General features: G+C 43.7%; 1 protein-coding gene across 5 annotated transcripts; it reads left to right on the forward strand.

Annotated features, from left to right (window-relative positions):
* Positions 1-1,117: 1,117 nt before the first annotated feature.
* tmem150aa (transmembrane protein 150Aa) lies at positions 1,118-10,789 on the forward strand. Of its 5 annotated transcripts, none has more exons than XM_060908062.1 (8): positions 1,118-1,208; positions 2,156-2,371; positions 2,469-2,516; positions 2,605-2,691; positions 3,042-3,109; positions 4,523-4,650; positions 4,759-4,936; positions 7,581-10,789. In XM_060908062.1, exons 2-8 carry the CDS (start codon positions 2,307-2,309, stop codon positions 7,841-7,843), a joined length of 837 nt encoding a protein of 278 aa, XP_060764045.1. In that variant the 5' UTR covers positions 1,118-1,208; positions 2,156-2,306; the 3' UTR covers positions 7,844-10,789. The 5 variants fall into 5 exon arrangements, with proteins under 5 accessions (XP_060764045.1, XP_060764048.1, XP_060764046.1 ...); XM_060908065.1 differs by having other exon boundaries at positions 1,137-1,208; positions 2,153-2,371; XM_060908063.1 differs by having other exon boundaries at positions 1,158-1,233.
* The last annotated feature ends 1,226 nt before the right edge of the window (positions 10,790-12,015 follow it).

Raw genomic sequence — 12,015 nt, forward strand, 5'->3', positions numbered from 1 at the left:
AGTAGGCACAGACTCACCGGAACCTCACCAGGAATTGATTCTGAGTTAAATTAGTTACAGCATGCCGTTTGAAAGCCTCGTACTGCCTGTGAAACAAATTACAGTTGGAGTGAAAACACTGATGAGCCCGAAAGCTATGTATAATCTTTACATGATATTCTAAATCCTGAAAGACGCAAAATATGATAATTTTATAAATCATGTTTTCTGATGATGCATCACACTGAACACAGCCTGACTGACTTTAATCACCAGTTTACGTTATCAGAGTAGCTCAAAAGTTTGCGTCCCCATCGACGTTCACAGTTATTTGAATGCGAGTCAGTAAGGTGTCTAATAACACTGGTTTACTTAAGAACAGGAGACTCAGAGACTGCGCATTAAATAGACAGAAAATAGTCCTTAGAAGTATTTAATTAGAGGAATTAAATTTATATATCTCATCTCATTATCTGTAGCCGCTTTATCCTTCTACAGGGTTGCAGGCAAGCTGGAGCCTATCCCAGCTGACTACGGGCGAAGGGCGGGGTACACCCTGGACAAGTCGCCAGGTCAACACAGGGCTGACACATAGACACAGACAACCATTCACACTCACATTCACACCTACGCTCAATTTAGAGTCACCAGTTAACCTAACCTGCATGTCTTTGGACTGTGGGGGAAACCGGAGCACCCGGAGGAAACCCACGCGGACACGGGGAGAACATGCAAACTCCGCACAGAAGGGCCCTCGCCGGCCCCGGGGCTCGAACCCAGGACCTTCTTGCTGTGAGGCGACAGCGCTAACCACTACACCACCGTGCCGCCCTAAATATATATATATATATTTTTTTTTTTTTAAATCACGGTTAAACTGGCTATATAAACATATTAAACAACCTAGAAATTCTATGGTGACTTTATCAATGTTTAAATATAATTAAAATTACACTATTTTTTTTAAGTAATAAAACAATCGTACACTTTTATTTTATTTTCCATATTAAAAGTAGCGTTGCCTTTCCGCTGTGCGCGCGGAGCTAAAATCACCATATTATGCGAAATGGGTGCATTATGGGTAACGTAGTCCTTCAGTCCGCCATCTTTGTTTTAACTGAACGCAGGTGACGGCTCCGAGGACTACACTGACCAAGAGGCGGGGCGAGCAACTAAAACAAGACGGACGTAGGCGTTAGCTTTAAAGCAACACCACCAAGGTTGTTTAGGTACGTATCAGAAGAATAACAGCGCGTAAGTTATATTCAGTGTAGTGGTTATTTATTTTTATAAATGTTAACGCTAATTTAGAAACGACACCATTTAGCTGTGAAGAAACCGCGAAGCTAGTCGGCTAATTATCCCGAGTAGCACTCACTCCTCAGGCTAGTGATAGTTAGCTGTCAGGTAAGCGCACTCGGTACCACTTTATTACATTATTAACCTCAGTTTATTTCAATATTATAATCATTTAAAACTCTAATATCGGCGTCGCTATTGAACAAGTTTTCTAATTAGTCATTTATAGCTATTTTTTTTTTCTATCCGGAGAAAATACTTAGTGTTTTATGGCTCGTTAGGAGCTAAATTGGCGCAAAAGTTGAATAAAATGCTAACCCGAAGGAAAAGGGATGTTTAACTATTCAAGACGAGAACTTTCTGTGAATTTAAGCCTCGAAAAGTTACACTCACACTCGATATTCTCAGTTTGGCATCGGCTACGAGTTGTTTTCCTACCTGTATTGCGTGCTGCGCTGTGATTGGCTGATATCCCGTACTCGTGTGAAGTGAAAAAAACCTAGCCAATCATAATACAGAACGAGGGTTCTCAGTAACCAGTCGGGAAGCAGGAGGTGGGACTTGTCGGAATGTGATTGGGGAGAAAAAAAACCCCCAAACTAGGCAGCTAGTACAGTTTAGCTACTAAACTGAGATTTTTTTTTTAAACCTGTTTTCCCTCCAGTTTGTGTGGTTTCCCTGAAGCCTGTGGTGAATTTCTAATCTGCTGTTGCAAAATCATTTGTCCTATATCCATAATGTGTAGTTGATAAACTTTTTTTTTTTTTACCTTTTATTTGTTTAACACCCCTCCCCCCCAAAAAAATAATAATGATGATGATGATAATATGTGGACGTTTTTTCCTCTTCCCTGGACCTGGTGGTGATCTGAAAGCAGCGCCCCGTCTCCGTCCTCCTCTCATGTCCATCCTCTGCGTGTCCCGGTCCATCAGCGTCCCCTCTTCCTCCCCTGTCCCTCTCCGTCCCCCCTCACACCCCTGCACCCTGTCTCTCTGTGCCCCTGATGTGCAGGACCAACAGTCAGCCTCATGACTGCGTGGATCATCCTGCCTGTCAGCCTGGCCGCCTTCTCCATCACTGGGATATGGATCGTGTGAGTGTGGAAGCATCGAACCTGCTCTTCAGTCCAGCTGTGTGCATCATGATGGATCCTACGTTAACTCTCCTTCACTCTGTGTGTGTGTGTTTAGGTATGCCATGGCCGTGATGAACCACCATGTTTGTCCTGTGGAGAACTGGTGAGCACACATGTGTGTTTAATGGGAGAGTTTTATATTCATGTTACTCCACTACAGCATGATTTATGGTCCTTGTTGTTTGCTGAAGGTCCTACAATGAGACGTGTTCAGAGGAAAAAGCTGAACCAGGCTTCCCCAAAACCTGCTGCACCATCCAGGACATCCCACTTATCAGGTACACACACACACAACTGCAAAGCGCTGAGCTTAGTGTCCCTGAATAATTAAATAGAAGACTCGGGCCAAAATTCTCATTTCACTGACACGGAAACAGAAGATGGATAGATGGACAAGTGGAGATGATCAATGAATAGAGGAGAGGACAAATAGGTGGCTGTATGTATAGACGGAAAGATGAGTAGATAAGTGTAAAGATGGATGGATGGATGTTTAAGTGAACCGAGCTGCTTGAGTGGATGGATGAGACGATTTAGTGGATGAATGAATAACAGGTGGACTGACGATATTGATGGACAAGTATGAGGATACGTGTGTGTGTGGCTGATGATCTTTGTTGTGTTGCAGTAAATGCGGCTCGTTTGCTCCAGAGAGCTGTCTGTTCAGCCTCATCGGCAACGTGGGAGCCTTTATGGGTGAGACTCCCGCCTCATCTCACTCTCTCTCACACACTGTAAACATAAATATGAAGTGGATGGGTTTGGAAGAGGGTAAAGTGCTGAGAGATGCACTCCTAATGGAAAAGGGAAGTGATGCATCTGGACATTATAGGGGTGTTTACACCATGCACCTGCACACGCGCGCACACACTGCTGCTGTTTCGGTGAGAACGCGGAGGAAAGGCTTTAATTTGTTTGGGTTTTGAATTTCAAACAGGCTCGCTCCATCTGGCCATGAGAGGAGGAGGAGAGTTCCTCAGTGTTCCCTCTCAAACAGGAGCTCGTTGTCACAACTGTGCTGATCAAGCAGGCTTTACGTCACTCACACCTGCACCATTTGAGTGGGATTTTACTGGGACACACACACACACGATTACACCGGCTGCGCTCATCTTAACCTGGATGTGACGGAACTGATGAGTGGATTTGGTGGAATGTGTTTCAGATGCTGCTGCTGATTCACTCGAACGCTCGCCTGGGAAATCCCATGCTGCTTTGCACAGTCGTTCCAATCTGAAAAGACAGCATGGAAACTATGGTCTAAAGGCTCGCCTGAGTTAGGGAGCCAATCAGAGAGTGGGGAGGGGTGGAAAGACGGTGACGCGTACTACTCGACAAACGGAAGCTTATAGTTTATTTGGGACTGTTTACGGATCACATTTAACATGGCGGTGAGCGATACGAACCAAACTTTCGATCAAGCTTTGTCTTGCACAAACGGCAGCAATCGTTCGGTGCCATTGTTTTCCTATTTTTGTTTTGCCTTCTCTTTCTCTTTCCTTCTCTTCTTCGCCGCTCTAACTACGTCACCGGGTACAACTGCCATGATTGGCCATGGGCTACGTATACGCCAAATGATAGACATTCGCAACGTCCAATAAACGGCCGTTGACAATCGTAAACCACACCTCCCCTACGAGAAATTCAATAGGCGGATTCCAGACCATATTTCACTTGTGATATGGTCTGGTGTTAACCAGACTACTCGAACGCCACGTCCTGGAGTAAATGTTCCGTTAACCTGACAAACAACTAACACACCGCTTCCACTCATTCCTTTTTTTTTTATTTCTTTATTTTAAAACCTTTTAAACTTCCCTCACTGTCTGGACCGACGTTTATCTCCTGTTTGCACAAAGATTACAAAGTTTGAGTGAAAATGTTTGCCATGTGGAACCATTTTGCCATTTCTATGAGGGGCATTTTAATTATGATTTATCTACTGTATATTCCATGTGTGCGCGCTCGGTGGCGTCGCCATTTTGAGTTCCAGGTTAATCACGGTCCAGTAGAGCAGGGTGTGTGTACACGAACCCTGACGTAGTGTGAAGTAAAACTGCTCTGTGACTCCTCACTAACGCCCTTTGACCTTTCCTGATGTGTGTACAGTGGTGATGGTGTGTCTCCTGCGCTACGCTCAGATCATAGAGCACAGTCATCACTGTTGGACCAACACGAGCAGCCTGGCGTCCGGGTTCACCAACGCTGCGGGGCTTGTTATGGTGGGGAACTTCCAGGTCTGTACTGAAAATAAATCATATTTCATGTTTCTTAACTGTAACCTGTTCCACAATTTCCTCTGACGCACGCCGAGCCTTGTTTGAGAAATCTGCTCGTTCCTGCAGGTGGACCACGCTAAGACTCTGCACTACGTGGGCGCGGGCGTCGCCTTTCCAGCCGGCATGCTGTTTGTGTGTTTGCAGTGCGTGTTGACGTACCGCGTCGCCGTCACACCGCTCGATTACCTGATGGCCCACGTAAGGGTGGCGCTCTCCAGCAGCTCTCTGATCGCCCTCATCCTCAGTATCCTTCCAACACCACGCCACTATCACCTGATGGAACGTTACTCGAGTGGAAGTTAAAATCTATTAAAAACCACATGAAATAGAATAATTACACAATAATATAGCTGCAAGCAGTGATGAGGGGGCCAAGCATCCCAGCAGGGCATAGTTGCCATGGAAACTTCATTTAGTAAAGGGTATGGCTGTCTGCACTCACAGCAAGTGTCATGTCAGTTGGCCAAGATGCACGCTCACTTCCTGATTGGTAGCTTTGCCTTCCAGTACTATCTCAGAACAGGAAATGGCAAAACGTCCTCATGTCACAAAAGGCCCGATTTTTGTTTTTTTCAAATCAGGACTTTTGACAAAAGACATGATAAAAAAAATTCTTTATCATAACGCCCCCAGTGGTCAAACGTGGTAACTGTTGCTGGACTCTCCAGAGTTGTTTCACCAAGTTTGGTGTAGATTCATAAAAACATATCGAATATGATTGCAGAACAGGAAATGGCAACAAACAAATTGACTTCAAATAACAGTCATGATTTTAGACCAAAGATATGAAGAGTAAGGATAAAAAAAAATTTTCTTCTTAAAATGCCCGAGTGGTAAAACGGGGCTTTAAAGTGCCATTCCACCATTGGATGTATTCTTTGGCATAAAATACAATATATTTTGACAACATATATAAATGGTATCACTAGATAAAGAAATCTTTTAGCTTCAAAATGATATATCAAACATAATTTGACAACAAGTATATTAATTTTGCGACTAAAGTCACCTACCCTTTTAATTTCCGCACGTGATGTCATCAGCAGGTTCCCCTTGTGTACCACGTGACGTGTGACGTGGCACATATTCTCAGCAATGGCAGATAGAACGCGATAAAAATAATGCCAATAAATCTAGCTAACTGAAAGATTAACTCAATTTTTTTGGCCCCCATATACGAGGAGAAATGACTCTCTCACTTTGGGGGTTTCCTGGTCTAAAAATAGACCGACACGTGGTACACAAGAAGGGGAACCTTCCGATGACATCACGTTTCACTACCGCGCGGAAATTAAAAGGGTAGGTGACTTTGGTCGCAAAATTAATATACTTGTCGTCAAAAAATTGTTTATATCATTTTGAAGCTAAAAGATTTCTCTGTCTAGTCATGTTGTCATAAAATATATTGTATTTTATGCCAAAGAAAACATCCAACGGTGGAATGGCACTTTAAGTCCACCAAGTTTGGCATAGATACGTAGTGTTGCTCTGCTATGGGCTCACTTCCTGTTTGGGGTCTTCACCATTGAATTTCATCGGACAAGCAGCTGTTTGCCGTTGCAAAATTCTTTGAATAAAGTGGGTCCGAACCCTCTGTAGATGATGAGTACTGTGTCAGCTTTGGTGGTGATAGGATCAATGATCTAAGACAAGTTTGCAAAAGCATGTTTATTGAAAATGGTGGAAAATCCAATATGGCAGACTTTTCATGGCAGTGTGTGATTTGAATAGAGATGACTTGAGGGAAAGATCACAACCGGTGGCACGGTGGTGTAGTGGTTAGCGCTGTCGCCTCACAGCAAGAAGGTCCGGGTTCGAGCCCCGTGGCTGACGAGGGCCTTTCTGTGCGGAGTTTGTATGTTCTCCCCGTGTCCGCGTGGGTTTCCTCCGGGTGCTCCGGTTTCCCCCACAGCCCAAAGACATGCAGGTTAGGTTAACTGGTGACTCTAAATTGACCGTAGGTGTGAATGGTGTACCCCACCTTTTGCCCAGAGTCAGCTGGGATAGGCTCCAGCTTGCCTGCGACCCTGTAAAACAGGATAAAGCGGCTAGAGAGATAAGATCACAGCCCAACAAAAAAAGGTTCAAAACTTTTCAGCACAAAAATACCTTGAAATTTGGCCTGCAGGTGGCGCTACAGAGACGGGTGAATGGATTGATGCCAGATTCAATGCCTGGACACTTTGAACTATTCTATTAATGTGCCAAAATTTATCAGAATCCATCAAGAGGTTCTGCGGGCTGCTGTAGACCCCAACAGCAGGAAGTGCAATAATAGTGAACTAGATAGAACTCGGCGTCGATGGGGACGCCTCCGCCCGGTAGACTACACGCCTTAAGTTGTGATTTGGGGATGGACATTTGACCTCACAGTAATCTTGACCTGGTGAAATTACGTGTATCAGCCTTGGAGATAGTGTTCACAAGGTTTTCAGACAGACATTTTACCTCACAGTGACCTTAGACCTTTTGATCTCAAAAGCTAATCAGTTTATCTTTGTCCCCAAACGCACAAATGGTGAAAGCTTGGTGAAATTCCTTTCATTAGCCTTTGAGATATCATGTTCACAAAGTTTCGGGATGCACGGACAACCCAAAAACATAATGCCTCCTGCACCTTATGGGGGCGGAGGCATAAAAATTTGAACAATTGCAGTCGGTGCCTTGCTCCTTTGCCGCTTGGTCCCTAAATATATTGGAAATAAAATCTAAATTAAATCATTGCCTTGTGTAAATAGTACTCTCAGGAAATAACTTGGTTTGAATTTAAGTTATCAATGATGATAAACATGACACTTTGATTTTTAATTTTTGTAAATATACCGTGTGTGTGTGGGGGGGGGAGGAGAATGACGCGCATCATTGCTTTCCCTAACCGTTTGTCTCAGGCGGCGCCTTCTTCATCCACGAGAGCTTCGTCCTGCAGCACGCCGCTGCCATCTGCGAGTGGGTCTTCACTGTTCTCATCCTCGTCTTCTACGGAACGTTCACCTACGAGTTCGGCTCAGTCACCAGAGACACCCTGATAGCCGGGCTGCAGAAGAACCTCCCCCTTGGGGGTGGGGCTTCCAGGGAGCTGAAGACTCCAGGCAGGAGCAGCACCACGTCTACACAGCTGAACTGCATGCCAGAGAATATAGCTATGCTTTAACTACAACTCCCCCCACCCCACATACACACACACTGCTGCCTTGAACTAAGTTCTAGAAGTCTGAGAATTCTCCTGCACTGCACAGTTTAGTGGCAACTCCCAATTTAAAAAAAAAAAAAAACACCAGAATGGTTGACCATCACGATATTAACCAACACCTCCAGAAGCCCCACCCGTTCAATTAATTCCTTGTGAGAGTTACTTTTTTTTTTTTCTTCTTCCCCCCCTTAAATGATTAACAGATTTGGAGCTCTCTTGCTTTTGGTCACAGTGGGGGGGGGGACCAGGGAGGAAATCGACGTGTGTCCAACTGAACATCTGTTAACAGCTGTGTGTATATATTTTTTAAAGAGATGCACAGAAATTTCAGCCACTCCACACTTTCAGTAAAACACTCCAATCATTGGCTGAATTTTCGATGCGTCCCTGATGAGCTTCGTTAACTGATGTTCACCATGTACTTATTTTAAAAGAAGGGCTAAAAATGTTGACGCACTGTTTGATCTCCAGCGCCGGTCAGCATGTGTAGAACCGTTTCAGTTTCTACAAAGTACATTAGACAAGTGATCTAACATGATGTTGACCGACTTGATGGATTCTCACTCCTCTGTTCTACATTCAGCTCCTAGTACTAGAGGGTTTTTTTTTTTAAAGTGTCAATCAATGACCTTCCCAATGAAGGTGTGGCTTTAAGGCTACACCCTTAAAATCAGATGAAGGTAGAATGTTCTGTAGCTTCTAAACGGTGCAGTGCAGGTCATAATCACTCCACAGAGGGATGAGTTGAACAGGAAACATGGCTCATGGGGCTTAGTTTAGTTGCTGAAATATTCGTGTGGTGATATATGTGCACACACGGGGGTTTTGTAAGGTTTGTCTATCAGTGGTTGGGTTGAAGTACGTTTTCGCCATGTTTGCACAAGGGCCCGCTCTTTAGTGGCCTGGAGCTGCTTCGCGTCATTATGACATTTACATGGAGGTGCGTCATATACCGAAGTGTGCCGGCGTGTGCACCTGCTTAGAAATTTACAAACACAATCGAGTCGCTGCACATCCCAGTAAAATCCCTGATCGTAAGTAATCACGGCCTTATAGAGACAATATTTATGCCTGATTTTTAATACATCTCATAAGTTTCTATTATCTTTGTGTTTAAATATGTTTTTTGTATCTGGTCAATCACACCTGTGACACCTTTCTCAGCCACCCATCAGGCCACTTTCTACAGTTACTCCATTTTCTGCTCGTTCACGAAACATTTCATGCCAATGACAAGTTCGATGATGAACTTCAGCTTTGGTTGATTATTATTATTATTTTTTTTTACATTTTGTGCTGTTGCTATGTCAGTTTCACGTTCAGTCTACCAAAGCCTTCAGTATATCAACGTCGAACACGATCGCTGCGAGCAGCCTCCATGTCGAACCACTCTACACGAGACTGAACTGTAAATCCGTGTCTGTGCGTCCAGGCTGGATCCTGGGAATCAGTGTTTGTGGCCTTAATCCTCTGTTGGTGGCGCTTCAAAAACCAAAGTGGGCTCCGTCATGTGACGCCTCGCCACGCCGTTTCCGTTGTGCACAAGCGTTTGCCGGAACATGCGTGTTCGACCACGCGGTCTCTGAAGGATTCAGAGGAACTTGTTCACATTTTCGGTGTAGCGAGGATCATTTCTGAGAAGCATCACGTAGAGCTGGGCGATGATGTTTTAATCAATGCTATTTCCCCGAGTCCGGACACTGGAGACGCCTTCCATAAATGTTCGTCTCCTTCCAGAAAATATCGCCATATCGACAGTCTCCCACATTTTTCTTTCCTGTTTGTCAATCGTACAAGTCCCTGTGATTGTGCCGTTACTACAGAAACGATAACCTATTAGAACGAGTGCATTAATATAAACCTGCGCTACTGTCAGAGCTGCTGTTCTACTGAATTAATCAACAACTTCTGACCAATCAGGACCTGTTTGTCACATGTTTAACAAGTATGAGATGTAGAGACTCGAGACACATCATTGGCCAATGAAAATGCTATAATCTCTATTGTTTTTAGAACCAAATTGTATTCTCGACATCGTGGAGATTTCCAAACTGCAGAGATTTAAACTGAGCTGAGGTACGTGTTGCTAAATCGTGTGCATGTTAAACAAACCAAAAGTTTATTTTCAAAAAAAAAAAAAAAAAGTCAGGTGTGCGCTATGATTTGTATCACAACGAGAACAGCAACGTGGTTTCGGTCGTTTTCTTTCCGTCGCCCAGCTCCGTTTGTGTGGAGGGATGTCTGGTGTGCAGCTTTTCTAGCCGAACTGAATGTCGCCATGCCGTTTTCTCTTCAGTGCAAGTTAGTGCTAATTAAAGACGACCCGCTGCTCTCACTGCTGTCCGTCCACTCTGTAGACCGTAGACGCTTTTTACAACTTCCAGCACTGTATGAAGTGCAGCACTGCTGACTCGACTGATACATGATTGATTGTTTAAATGACATGTTTTGGGTTTTTAAGGTGTCCAAACTTCATCAGGCTGGAAACCAACTTTTCAGCGACGGAGTGACCGTTGTGATGAGTCGCTTCCAGCTTTTATCCACGTTCACGTAACCAAAGTCCCACGCTTTTCACTGTTTTTCTTTAAATACCATTCGTGTTCTTGCATCTGCTTGACAATCAGGAGTTCTTCACAGCTCAAATCCTGCCAACTTTTATTTTAAAAGACCCAGTCAGTCAGTCAGAATGGGGGGTAAAAATTAAGTCACTTATTTTGTGTACGTTCCCAACCCCAACCTGTTGCACTTTTTTTCTAATGTCTTTTAAATGTTTTTTTTGTTTGTTTTTTTTAATCTGCACAGTCTCTTCAGAAAAAAAAGCATAAAAGGATCAAATTCCAAATCTGAAATATAAACCAGTGCCGAAAGTATGTCACTTTGTAAGAAAAATAAATTCTGATTTCTGTATTGTTTTGATTTCACTGATCCAATATTTCCATTCAATTACAGTCTGAAGAATAAATATACAGTTGTGAAAAAGAAAGTACACCCTCTTTCAAGTCTAGGTTTTAAGTGTTAGGACATTACAGTGAGAGTAAAAAGTATTTGATCCCTTGCTGATTTTGTTGGTTTGCCCATTAATAAAGACATGATCATTCTATACTTTTAATGGTAGATGTATTCTAACATGGAGAGACAGAATATCAAAAAGAAAGTCCAGAAAATAACTTTAAAGAATATATTAATTGATTTGTATTTCATTGAGGGGAAATAAGTATTTGATCCCCTAGTATGCATTAGGAGTTCTGGCTTTCACAGACCAGTTAGACACTCCCAATCAACTTGTTACCTGAATTGAAGACACCTGTTCACAGAATCAGACAGATTCCAAACTCTCCAACATGGGTAAGACCAAAGAACTCTCTCAGGACCTCAGAGACAGGATTGTTGACCTGCACAAATCTGGAATGGGCTACAAAAACATTAGCAAGATGCTGGGTATTAAAGTAATAACCATTGGTGCAATTATGAGAATTTTAAGAAGTATAACGTGACCATCAATAGACCTCGGTCTGGTGCTCCACAGAAGATTTCACCTTGTGGGGTGGCAATGATCATGAGAACTGTGAGAAATCGGCCTGCAACCACACAGCGGGAGTTAGTGAATGACCTCAAGGCAGCTGGGACCACAGTCACCAGGAAAACAACTGGCAACACTTTGCGCCGCAATGGATTAAAATCCTGCAGTGCCCGAAAGGTACCCCTGCTTAAGAAGCACATGTGGAGGCCCGCCTAAAAGTATGCCAATGATCACCTCAAAGATGTACAAAGTGATTGGGAGAAGGTTCTGTGGTCAGACGAGACCAAAATTGAACTATTTGGCCTAAACTCTACTCATGTGTGGAGGAAGAAAAATGCTGCCTACACAGCAAAATCCCCAGTGTTGATTTAACACCCTACTGTGTTTATATAGGTCCAACTGGACAGAAATTAACTCTGAAAGTGTTAATTCAACACTGAGGAATTTGCTGTGTATGACCCCAGGAACACTGTGCCCACCGTCAAGCATGGAGGTGGAAGCATTATGTTTTGGGGGTGTTTCTCTGCCAAGGGCACAGGGCTACTTCACCGCATCAGTGGGAAGATGGATGGAGCCATGTACCGTGCAGTCCTGAGGGACAACCTCCTCCCCT

The sequence above is a fragment of the Neoarius graeffei genome, chromosome 24 (assembly GCF_027579695.1).
Source record: "Neoarius graeffei isolate fNeoGra1 chromosome 24, fNeoGra1.pri, whole genome shotgun sequence".
NCBI classification, from domain to species: domain Eukaryota; kingdom Metazoa; phylum Chordata; class Actinopteri; order Siluriformes; family Ariidae; genus Neoarius; species Neoarius graeffei.